Source organism: Callospermophilus lateralis, chromosome 16, assembly GCF_048772815.1.
Source record: "Callospermophilus lateralis isolate mCalLat2 chromosome 16, mCalLat2.hap1, whole genome shotgun sequence".
Taxonomy (NCBI): domain Eukaryota; kingdom Metazoa; phylum Chordata; class Mammalia; order Rodentia; family Sciuridae; genus Callospermophilus; species Callospermophilus lateralis.
The window spans coordinates 70,836,389-70,849,688 of NC_135320.1; the positions used below are offsets into that span (position 1 = coordinate 70,836,389).

At 39.5% G+C, this 13,300-nt stretch overlaps 1 protein-coding gene across 1 annotated transcript in view; it reads right to left on the reverse strand.

Annotated features, from left to right (window-relative positions):
* The window catches only part of Ext1 (exostosin glycosyltransferase 1), a 263,601-nt gene that overhangs the window by 25,851 nt on the left and 224,450 nt on the right, over nucleotides 1-13,300 (reverse strand). Inside the window, exons 2-4 of the mRNA XM_076835598.2 lie at nucleotides 8,658-8,751; nucleotides 7,021-7,128; nucleotides 2,817-2,936 (exon numbers count right to left, since the gene is read on the reverse strand). Coding sequence (XP_076691713.1) covers nucleotides 2,817-2,936; nucleotides 7,021-7,128; nucleotides 8,658-8,751 — 322 coding nt within the window. The remainder of the gene's footprint in view (nucleotides 1-2,816; nucleotides 2,937-7,020; nucleotides 7,129-8,657; nucleotides 8,752-13,300) is intronic.

Below are 13,300 nucleotides of genomic sequence, written 5' to 3' on the forward strand. Positions count from 1 at the left end.
AATATATTAGAAAAATTTATTTGTGTGTCTGTGTGTGCATACATACTAAATAAAAGCTGGCATTATGCCACACACCTGTAATACTAATACTTACGAGGCTGTGGCAAGAAGATCAAGAGTTTGAGACCCAAATGGGCAACATAATGAGATTCCATCTCTAAATAAATATTTACATAACTACACACAAGAGAAATAAAATTATGAGTCAAAATATCCTTTCTAAAAAGTAGCAAGAAGAGAAGCTGCAGATGAAAATATTGCCTAATCCTAAGGAAAGGAGAAAAGCATGTCATAAACTGGGGGAAACATGTATAACAGAAGAAACAAAGGGTTATTTAATATTAATAAGCTCTTAAAAATTAAGGCTGGAGATGTAGCTCTGTGGTAGAGGGGTTGCCTGCCGGGGTACCTGGGGAGGGAAGTTTCTAGCAAAAATTAATAAGAAAAATGTAACAATAATATCATGGCGATTTTTCCTTGTCTTTGTTTTTACTAGCATCTTCAGAAATAGAAATTAAGAAAATGATTTATTATTTTAAAAGCTATAATGTCCACTCTGAGTGAGAAGGGGTAAAAAACAGAATAATCAAAATAAGTCCTCTTATATAAGCCAGAGGAAGTTTAAATGAGTTAGGTTTCTACTGCAGAAAAATTGATAAATTAGAAATCTTAACATCTAGCATATTCTCTGAACCAGGATATGGAATTAAAGGTATTTTTCAGAAGGACAGAATCTTGACTTTGTGCAACCATTTAGCTTTCAGGCTGTTTGTTTTGGTGATGGGTATGATGATGAAAAACCAGAGACAATTATAATGTATCCAAATTGGTAATTAATTTTTAAAATTAAGAAATATCAGGCCAGGTGCTATGGTGCATGCCTATAATCTCAGCAACTGGGGACACTGTGGCAGGAGGATCACAGACTTAAGACCAGCCTGGATAACTTAGCAAGACCCCATTCCAAAGGAAGAAAAAGAAAATATAAAAAGGGCTGAGGATGTACCTCAGTGGATGGGTGTCCCTGAGTTCAACCCCAAATACCACCCTGCTTCCTGCAAATACATTAAGTGATATTATAAATAAAATATTAGATAGTCATTATGATAATTTTGAAAAATAATTAAATAGTTGAAAATCTAATGACATGAGAAAATATTAATAATATGTCATTATGCAGAAAAAAACCAGGTTATAATCCAAGTATAAACAGTCACTGTTTTAAATAAAAAAAAATTAAAACAAACTGAAATTTGTGTATAAAAACACTAATGTATATGTGTCATGGGACTCTATGGTATGCTGACAGTGGTTTTATATGCTTTTTTTTTTTTTTTTTTTAAAGGCTGCAAGGATTTTCTATTGCTTTCTAAAATAAACACATACTTTCTTTGATAAAAGCACTATCCACTCCAAAAAGAAAAGAAAGAAAAGTAATACTCATCTTTGTTAAAGAAGGGCCTAGGCAGGATCTTGGATAGACAAAAGGATTGAAGAAAAAGGTACATTGTTTGTTAAATATTCAAATCTGCTGCTATGAACACAAATGGAAACTCCATTTTAACTGAGGAGAGTACTTGTGGAGTCATAAGAAAAGTTTGCTTGCAATAAGGAAGCACCTGGCAGTCACCATGTCCCTGCTGCCTTCCTGGGGATGGGGGTGGGTCCTGCACAACCCTTTTCACCTACTTCCAGCATGAAAACAATGTACGCCATGCAGGAGAGGACACTGGGCAGCTTGTCTCAGGGTGGCAGCAGGAGCTGCAGTAAAGCTGGGGTCAGACAAACCTCCAGTGCACCATGACCAGCACTGATTATAGTACACACTAGGGTAAGTAAAGTGACATGTGGACTAAACAGGGTGACTTAGTTTCCTTGGTATAACTCAGACTTCTCGGTGTATGCTCCAAACTACATTAGATTCTAGAGTAAAAATAAAAAGACAGTATTTCCAAAGAAAATATTCCTAAAGCATGGTGACAAATGTCCCCAAGTCCTTCTGTGAACACCTCAGAGTCACCTCCATGAGGCAACTCCCCAGGGGATCTCCACCCCCCACTCCTGCAAGCCTGTAACTCATGAGCGTGCAGTTTCCTAAATCTTTTCTTAGCTCTTTGCGTGGCTCAGGTGTAGCCTCAGGCCACTGCTCTCTGCTATACTTCCAAAGCTTTTTATCATTGGCATGCTTCCCGTTCCTTTTCCCCTCCTGCCTTAAAAAATAAAAAGCAATGTGAAGATGGGCATCCGTCTCCTAAAAGATTTTTGGCTTTCATAAAGTTTAACACTTTCTGCACCAGATGGGTGTAATCCTAATTTTCCTCTTAATATAACCTTGCAATATAGGTGCTGGTTGATTGGCTTATATATGTCTTGAGAATTAGTTTTGCTGTCCCCCAAAGCCATCAGAGACTCTGGTGCCCAGTAAACCACTCATATTTTTAGAGTTATAGAGGACTTCCCTTTACTTAGTCTCAATCTTTTTTTCTAAATGGCTCCAGAAATAGGTCTTCAAAGGATGCCATTGAGTGTGAATGACAGGAAAGTGGTCATTACCCACATATCCCTGAAATGATGTAAGGCAGAGTTAATCTCAGAGTCAAGGAGCATAATTTCTCCCCCTGTTGCTTTTGCTCTTGGCGTATGTCAGGAACCAGGTGCTTGCTGAACAAGGAAAGCAGTCAAAGAAGGGGTAACTGACATATCCAAGTATAGAAAATTTGGTTTTGCCCCTTTGACCAACCACACACCACCAAGAGCAAAATATAAGTGAATAAAGAATTATTATTCGAGATCAGGAGCCAAGCAGTCTCACTTACCTCTAGTGTAGTTAATACAATCTTCTCAACTGAAGAAAAATAAGCCTCCCACAAGAATTGTGTCTGCTGTCTAAGTGCTAGGATTTTATCCTGATGAATAGACCTGATTGTAGAAGGAATCTGTAACATAAGGTGAACACATAGTAATTATAATCGTAAAACAAAGAGATGCATTTGATCAAAACAACCCAACTGGGTTACATTTTAATTGTTCCCAGCATTCAGCTTTTAACACACAGGTCTAGTAAAATCAGCAACCCTTGAGTAGAAATGTGCCTAAGAGACGACAGATATAAACAGCACTTCAGGGAATCAGCCTCAAAGGCTTTTAATACGTGGAAGTTAGTTTGATTCTAAGATTCAGGAGCTCTCATCCGTTGCTTAGGGTGTTCCTACAGTCACCATTGCTATTTCTTCCTCTTGGAGTCTCAGAAATCCTTGACCTGAACATAGACCACCAAATTGTACAGAAGAGAAGCCAAAGGCCTTGGGGAAAGGCTCCCAAGCACTAGTAAGATTTGTCACCTGTAAATATCTACAAAAGGACTTTTTAGAGAATGTTTCTCAGTCTCCCCATCCAACATGAAATTAGGTTAGTCCCTTCTAAGTGCCCAGCCTTGCTCCCTCCCCCTTTGATCCTTTGCAGTCTCTGGATCTGTCTGGCTCCAGCCCACACCCCAATATGACTGAAGCTCTCAAACACCATATACATTTAGTCATACACTACTCTCTGCCAAGCTGCACAAACTTTAAGAAAGGTCCCATGTCCTGTCCATACTGCTGCACACATCTTAAGGTTAGGAGAGTAGCTTTTATGTTGTAATTACTTAAGACATAAGAGGTGAACTGAGCATCACTACCTAAAGTCTCTACAGGGATATCACTGTTTTCAATAGCAATACTGCTTAGTGGTGAAGCACAGGGGCATAGGAGTCAAACAGACCAAGGAGAATTCTTGACGCTATCATTTACTAGCTGTGTTTCCTTGGACAAGTTAGGAGATCTCCATTTCCTTATTTATAAAATAGGGTGAACAAACATCATAAAGTTGTAATCAAGACTATGTGAGTACCTACTTAGCAAAGTGACTAAAACATGGGAAGTTTAATCCATGTGGCTTATTGCTACTATTATCATTATTGACATCAGGGCAATGCTATTCTAAGCTGGACCATTGATTCTGCTCAAAGTTAGCCAAATGCTTAGTATCTGTATGTGAACCTGCTTGGGTCTACACATGTAGAATATATTTCCTGTGTTTCTGGCAAGTTTTCTGGGCTTACTTCCTATTTTCACCTACAGTTCAAGGTCTATTGCATTTATGGACTCTATATTCTTAGGGGAGATTCCTTGTGATTAGCAACTGCCCTTTTGTGCTCACCTCTTTCTGCATGCTTGCCTCTCTAATGCATGACTAATCAGACAGACATGGGAGCCTGGACTGAGGAGGAATGCTCTGTTAGCCGCATTAATAGGAAAGTTACCCATGACATTGACTAAGCGTATAACTGAGTTCCCATTAGAAGAGAAGAAAATGGTAGCACACTGTTTGAGTCAAGACTCTCCTTAAGAGAAGCAATGAAACTGCTTTGCAGTAAGAACAGAAGGAAAAGCTCACTTGCTTTGGCAATGCCCCAAACTAGACACTAAATTTGTGCCCTAAATGGTATATCTGGATTTACAACACTGAAAAAAACATGAGGCAGCAGGTAAAGAAGCAGCACTGGTAGGTAAACAGCCTACAAAGTTCAAGGTCAAGTGGAAATAAAATATCCTTGGAGGAGGTAAAGAGCATCATTTGTATCATGAATCCTTGGTAAGTCAAAGAAAATTTATTTTTATTTACTCACTGAAAATTGCCTAGATCGCCAAAGGAGAATTAGAAAGATAATTATCATATTCAATTTTCATAATCATGCCCTCTTCTAAATGTCAATGGCATTTTCTGAGTCATGTAGGTTAGCATCGTGGCAAGGAACCAATCCACTGGAAAGATGCCTAAAGCTATCATTGCCAGGGGGTCTCCAGAAATTGAGTCTGCTGTGGTCCTGAAGCAAGAGGAGTAGCACCGATCACCCCACAAGAGGGTCCCCTCTGTGACATAGCCCCAGCTTCATCTTCCCGCTCTGGGGCATGTGTCTTATCAGCCTGTGCACGTGATACTCGTGTATGACAGAGCTCTGCAAAGGGCTCTGGAAGACAATTCCAATTGATTGAAAGGACAGAGTTCCAAGTTTTAATGGCATTTGGCTATTGGTTATTAATCTGCTTGTCCTAAGAGACAGGTATGGGAAAGTGATAAATTAATTCCAATTTGGCTGGATTGTTTTGGAACTGGAAGAACTCAATAAAGTCTTAATAAAAGGTCAGGTATGGTAACAAAACTAATAGAATCTACCAAAATAGATATAGGAAAGCCACAGTGAGCTCTCTCGATGACAGGATGACAAGAATATATGCAAATAAAAACATCCGAGCTGTTCTAAAACAGGAAATGAAAAATTGTAACATAACAAAAACATTTCCCAGAGCGCACATTTGGGCTCAGTGCCAACTCTTTAAAACCACTGTTAATGACAGTACAGTCGCTGTTCAATATGGAGGCAGCTGTGCAAAGACAGTGTGCAGATGAGAAGGAAGAATATCGTCAAGCAGGGTGAGCGAGGGGGATGGAAAGCACAATCTTCAGAGTCAAGCCAAAAAGTTACTTCAGAAGGTGAAACACCCATGAACTTGGGTGAAATGGTAGAAACTAGACATCTACAATTGGGTGCTAGAATGCTCCCCATCCCCAAGACAAATTCCCGACCTGTTCACAGAGAATCCGTGGGAGCCTTGGTGTATAAATGGAGAAATTATGGCTAAAGTATTTCCTTTACTTCCCAAATTTCCTCTAATAAGCACGTATTTTGAAAAACATAAAAGGAAGAAAAAAAGGAAACATGGAAAAGGAACAGATATATCACTTTTGTTTGGACTTTACAAGTAGATGATTTGGCATCTATCTGCTCTCTGTATGCAGGAGAGTTGCAGGGGAGGTCCCTTCTTCAGGATGTAAGCAAGGATTCCTTATGGAATCATAAAGGAGAATCATTGCTACAAAAGCAGCCCTTTCACAAAATCTCCAGACCCTTTCTCAGTGAACACCTAAGAAACAAAGTTTGAGCTATCCCTAATACATAGGTTCTGCCATTTCCAGGCCACATTGGTTTGGAAATTCCTTAGTTTTGTTTCTGAAGTCCCAGGGGCCCACAAGACACAGACAGACCTGAGGACCAGACAAAAGGACTGTTTCAGGAGCTATAGTGGGCTGGGCTTGCTTAACCCAGGGCCCTGGGTTACAGACAATTCACCTCCTCCTTTAGGGAGAGGACTGCTAGACTTTACCCACCCCCTGGCCAACTGGCCAGCATCACTAGAATTAGAATCAATAACAGAGTTAGAAACCCAATTTTATGGGTATCAAACAACACTTTTTAAGAAGCAAGGATATTATAGACAATCTTCCTACATATAATGCAGTAGTTCAAAGATAAAGTATACAATGCAATGAAAGAAAAGCATCAAAATATTCTGTAATTTTCAGAGGAGAGAGTATGACAACCATAGTGAACCTCAAACAATACTGCACAAGGGGCTTTAGGAATTCTGGATGGACATTCTTGCCCTTGGATTTCTCTATGAACGTTGTATCCATCTCCCTTAAGCAGTTTAAATTTTCATTAGGGGCTGCTCTTTAAATGAACATTTAAAAGAGAACATTCAGGTAGGCCCACAAACTGGATCATCTGAGTAATGATAACATTAAGTGTAAGAACCCATCCACAGAGTTCTGTTCTGAAAACTAATCTGAAGCTGAATGCAGAAAGAGAGGAGAGGAATCTGAAGGAGCAGAGGAATATCGTTTCCAAAAACTCTGGTTGCTGAAGGGGGCGGAGCTCCACTTCTTACCATTGAAACTCATGTTCTTTACCTACAATCTCTCCTTTTCAGAATACATTCTGTGGGCCTGGACAGATTTTTGTGTTGGAAAGTGAACAATATCATATTAAATTACTTCATGTGCACCGTGACACAGGTAATTTTCTGCTGATAAAATTTCTTTTATAGAGCTGACCTTTTGGATTCATCTTCTTTGAAAGTTTGGTTGGGGGCAGCAAGAATCTGCTGATCTATTGAAGGCCACACACAGCCCCTTCCTTACCTGTAATAACAATCTCTCATCGCCTATGACGGCAGCTTGGTTCCAATTAATCACTTCAGAGAATGGCAACTCCCATCCATTGCTGAGCATCACAGGGACACAGGCAGCCTGGGTAAAGAAGGGACTTCATGAGCGTGAGGTTAGCAAAAGCAGGACCATCCCAGTCACAAGTGAAATCAGTTCAAATCCAATCAATGCCCTTTCTTATGTTGCATGGTCCTGGGCTGCTTAGACTGGGGAGAAAATGAGCTGTCAGAACTGTCAAGACACATGAAGGTTGTATGTATCCAGACTTATTTTAATATTTGCAAGATTTGCCCTAGAATGCCAAAACGCCATTTCTATTCTATCCCATGGCTTGGCTGACCTTACTTCCATGGAGATGACAGGCCTTGCTGCAGAAGTTTTATTGATGAAACAAAAGCTTTCACTAACAAAGTTTGAGCATAACACCAACCTTGAATATAAACAGTTTTATCAATGGAACTGCAAAGTGGTTTACCTCCATGTCATGAGCAACAAAGAGCAGAATGGGACCTGACCTTCCAATGTAGCATTTTGTAAACTTCATTATCATAGGTGTCTACCTTTCCTTTGCTCTGCAAACACCTAACCCAGAACCTTGTTCCCTTCAGTGTGGAGTGATCGAAGGCACAGTCACACCAATTACCATCTGTACTGGAATCTAACAGCCGATACATATAAATAAGCTAATGATGAAATGCTGGTTCCAGATAACTCATAATCCAAACCAGGGAAAATTCATTCCGTGCAACATCTCAGAAAGCTAGAACATTAGTGATGCATGCCTCACAGAACACACAGAGCACACTGGGAAAGACTTTCAGGAGAAGGAGGCTCTTCTGTTGGAGGACACAACAGAATGATCTGCAGTTACGATGACAGGGGCAGAAAGTCATGAAGTACTGCTGCAAAGCACAGATTCAGACAAGGCACAGAGCACAGTGGGCAAAGGACACAGTAGCAAAAGGGCAGGAAATGTCGAGAGGTTGAGAGCATGCTTTCTCTCTATAGTCAAAGAAGGCTGGTTGCTACTGCCAGGTAGAAAATGCCGGCTACTCTCTGAGCAGAAGAAGGGTTTTCTGCAGAATGTGATTGATGAGAAGAGAAACCCCCACACAGGTTCTAAAGTGGATCAGAATCTCTGAATTGCAGAGCATGGGAACAGTGGGGTCAAATAAGTAGCATCGTCCTGTGGAGCATTACTTTAAATTTACAGAGACCCAGCAACAGAACCCATGATGAGGATGAAGCTTATATTTTGTTTTGGGGGAGTACCAACAATATACCATTTTCATTGCTTTTGAGATTAGCTTCCAGAGAAAGGGCAAGGTTCCTTCCAGGAGCCCAGCAGGCCAGACTGGCAAGCAGATCTGCCTTCTGTTCACAATCATGTCCCTGAGGAACCCACTTTCCCTGGTGGCAAAGCCATTTCATCTTCTGTCTACAGGAAGTGAGTATTCCTTCCGACTGTGCCCACTTTTCAGTAATGTTTCAGATTTTCTCGGGAAAAAATTCATACTTTCAAGAAAAGTGTTTATCTGTTGTTAAGGTCAAATCCACCCAGTGTGACTTCATCTTCAGCCCTATTCTGGGGAAGTTTCAGGGTCTCTTACCTGCAAAGCCTCCAGGAATCTGAAGGATCCAAGCCTGCGACCACGAGGAACCAGACAGAAAGTGGCATTGTGCAGCATTTCCCGATAATCATACCTAGAAAGAAAGGGGGCATCATCAGCACATGAAGACCCACCAGGGAAGCAGGGATGGCTGAGCATTGGTGGGTGCTCACAGGCATAAATTTACCCAGAACACTGAGGAGAGCCCCGGGGGTGGTTGGTAGGGAGCAGCTCACGCTTTTCCATTTGGGGGGAGAGGCAATGTGGTACAGAGGAGAACAAATGTAAATAGTCACATTGGACATGGCAATTGTGTTCTCTTTTGCAAACAGTACATAAAAAGACAAGTCTGAAGGTCCTAGTAACAATTTGCCTTGTCCAATCTTTTCTTCCAAAATGATGAAATATATTGCTCCCATAGGCTTAAAATAAAAAAAAAAAAAAAAAAAAAAAAGTCCCTGCTGTCTTCTCCTTTACCGCCACACCATGCAGCACAACTAAAACAGTTCTTGTTCCTTATCCTCCAAACCATGCTATTAAAAACTACCTGGGCCACTTGATCAGAAGCACGACACAACACTTACTTTCTCCCCCAAGCTGGGTTTCCACATTTAACCAAGAACATTCAGCTAGAGACAATCACGGCTGTATAAGACACGACTTACAGGAGAAAGAAGAGATGAGACATAAGGAAGCTAGCCCAAGAAATGAGACAGAACGACGCCAGGGGGGTGGGGTAGAAGTGGGCATGGCAAACAGGATACAGAAGAAATTTTGACTTCTTTCACTGACATACCATTTAGTGGTATTATACTGTTATTGTATTTTGGAAAAAAAAATGCAAACTATGAGTATCACCTGTCTCTTTATGGTAGTGAAGTTTAGGAAAGATTAAATGTAATACTTTGTGTAAGACTGTCACTTGAAAAGTGATGACCACAAACACATTCCCACACACATGCAGTTTCAAGTTCATTATGAGTTGGAGAAAACTTGGGCAGCTAGAGATGGCGCACGTCCTGTGAAAGCACTGGTTCCTACAGCCAGGAGGAAATCACTCTCATTTTTCAAGAGCTTCCAATGCTGAGCAGACAGGTGTGACTTTGACAGTAGCATATGTCACCAGCATTTTCTAACTCTAATAGTCTAATTTAATCATAGCCTGAAGGCATTGGATTCTTCCTCCTCTTTTTGGGATATTGATATATACATTTATATTTTTAAAGTCCACATCTATTTTTATATTCTCATACAAACTAGGCATATGGGAGTAAGCCAATTTTCAATTATAAACCCGTCATTAAGAAGAGACATCATGCAAAGGACCATTTGCTTAAACAAGCGTGTACAACTAATTTGCACAAGAAAAGGTCACTGTGAATAGATTAAGATTATCTCCATTGAGAATAAAATAAAAAACCCTTGCTGCATTAATTAATCTGCAAAATAGACTTCAAAGTAGAAAAGATTTTTAAGAAGCCTCAAATTTAGTTAAATAAAAAAATATATTAAATTATGATGGTAATGACTTCTCTTTCCTCACCAAGCAGAGAAAAATAATTGAAAAGTTTCTTCAAGTTCAAATGTTGATAATAACTGAATCCCTATCTTACAGGGGGAAAAGTGTACACACACACACACACACACACACACACACTTATATGTAAAGTTTAATCAGATTTTATTATAGAAAGGTCGAATATACTGTAGATTACAGCAAGATTTAATGGATGCCCAGAATAGAAACCCCTGAGGGACTGGCAGAGAAGGTCCTACATCCTCATCATTAGGCTGCTAAAAATGTAAAACCCTATTAGTGTTCTGGATTGTAACAAGTTTCAAAGTTGCCAGTTGCAGAATTTACTTTAGGGAATGGGTGGAGGAAGAGGAAGGGCAGAAAACTTATAGGAAAAATTTAAATGAGAGCTAAACGACGGTGTTGACTTAAATGGTTGCACAGAAGGACCAGCTGCTGATGTAGCAAATGAAGTGACATGACTGAAGCTTGTAGTCATTCTCATAATGAGATGTGGGAGAACATTCTGGAAGGAATTAGGAACCTGCAAGGTAGCTATGAGACCAAGAGCAAAACACGGGTGCTTTCTGGGTCCCAGTTTCATCATCTGCAAAAAAAAAAAAAAAAAAAAAGCCAGTAGGACTAGATGAGTAAAGATTCAACTACAAAACTCCTTTAATATTTCATGTTAGCATTTTTTTTTGGTAAGAGAAAGGAATGTCCTTTGAGAATATTCCACGGCTTAGAAGGTTTCCACATCCATTAAGTTTGTATGTCACATAGATATCACTTATACATACATAAGGCATGTTTACTATGTGTGTGTTTACCTGGACACATGAAGACATTCAGAACATACATGCATAATGTAAGAGTAATTCAGATTTCCAAGCCTGCTCAGCCATGAACGCACCTCTCCTTTGGGCTCTATGGACAGTGAGGCTAGGCATTCTTGGTGTGCTCTAGCTAAAAGGTAGTGACACCCTCTCAGTGGGGACAATGGTGGTTTCAGTTGGGACAATGGTGGTTCCGCTTAGCCTTGTGCTTGTTATCCTCCCATTTAGTCCATGGGATGCTCTAATTTCTAGTTACCTAAACCCATTCATTTATTCAGTCATTCTTTTGGGAAACACGATGTTTCACACATGGTATCATTCCTACAGATGTTGTCCAGAGGTCTTCCATAGTGGCTAGATCTACCAAAGAACAAACTGACCAGCAATGAAATGAGAACTTCAAGTTTTGTAAAACCACCTGGGAGTGTTTGTTTCACAAGAGGAGATTATAGTCACTTTCCAGAAGGACACTTAAAGAACTCTCCTCAGCAAAACAATTTAACCGGCAAAAAACTATAAAAACATTTTATTTAAAGTCTCTAAAAACTTTTCTAGGGGGGATAATGACAAATAGAGAAATGTTCATCTGAGAAAATCCATCCACTCTTGGCAAGAATTGTCTGTGCCATCGGATCCAGGACCTGCCCCTTACACCTGCTACCCGCTCCGCCTGCAAGAGCTCTACCCTGGGCAGCATCCTATCTTCCATCAGGAAAGTGAAAAAGACAACTCACAGAAGAGGAGAAAAAATATTTGCAAATCATGTATCTTCTAAGGGACTTTTAGCTAGAATACATAAAGAACTCTTCTGGCTCAGCAATAAAAAGATAAATCAATTTTAAAATATGGCAAGAATTTGAATGGATGTTTTCCCATATATATATATATATATAAGTATATATACACACAAATATATAAATATATATATATTTATAATATAGAATACTACATATATAAAATAATAATATATAATATTTATATAATATATAAAAATACATATAAATAAATATAAATACACACATACACAAAATGCAGTAAGCACAAGAAAAGATACTCAGCATCGTTAGTTAGTCACTGGGGAAATGCAAATCAAAGCCAACATGAGGTATCACTTTTCATGCACCAGGATGGTTAAGGTATTAGAAAGGACAGATGAGAACAAGTGCTGATGAGGATGGGGAGAGATCAGAACTCTTCATACACTGCTGGTAGGAAAGAGAAATGGTGTAGCCACTTTGGAAAACAGCCCGATGGTTCCTTTTCAAATTAAAAAAGGATTTACCAGATGACCCAGCAATTATACTCTTGGGGACATTTATTCCAGAGAAATGAAAACCTATTTTCATGTGGAAACTTGTCCACAAATGTGCACAGCAGTTTTATCTGCAATAACCCCAAAGTGGAAACTACCCAAATGTCCTTCAATGCATGAATGACATAAGAAATTGCAGTATATCCATAGATAGAATACTTCTCAGCAATAAAGCAGAACCAACTCCTGATGTACACAACAACCTTAAAGAAATCATGCTAAGTCAAAAAGCGAATCTCAAAGAGGTACACACTGCATTATTCCATTTACACGACATTCATGAAATAACATAGTTACAGGGCTAGCAAACAGATTAGTGGTTACCATTGGTTAGGGGTGGGGGAGAAAGGCAGATTTGACAGGTCAAACGAGGGAACAATCTTTTCAAACTGGCTGTTCTTCCCCTTACTTAAGTTTAGAAATGTAAATCATATTATAATCTTATATTACTTAGAAGTAAAAGATAAACATATACTATCTCAGACAAGAAGGTAAGTAGATGAGAATCTTATAGAATGTTTGGCTTTAGTTAATAAATGGTTTTGTTAACCTTTTCACATGGTCATTGTCCCTACTCTGTAGGTAATAACACAGAAGGTAGAGGGTTTTCATAAATGACTACAAAGAAAAGTGCAATAAAAATGACATGACCCTGAATTTAACCCAGAAACCAATACCACTCAATAGCCATCGTAATTTTCTCCTTAAAGTTGCATTGAACAATATATGGGATACAACCTACTTAAAATGGGCTATGTATTAATGCATAATGAAATATTTCCCCTCCATATGAAACACACTTTTGCTGGCAGCAATTCAGTGCAACTGGGGAAAGGAGACCAGAGTGGCACAGTGCCACAAAGTGTTCTCTCAGGCACTAGCATGCTTTGCATCACCTGGGAACTTGATAGCATAGCAAATTCTCAGCTTTATGCAGACCTGCTGAGTCAGAAACTCCAGGGAAAGGGCCCAGGATTCT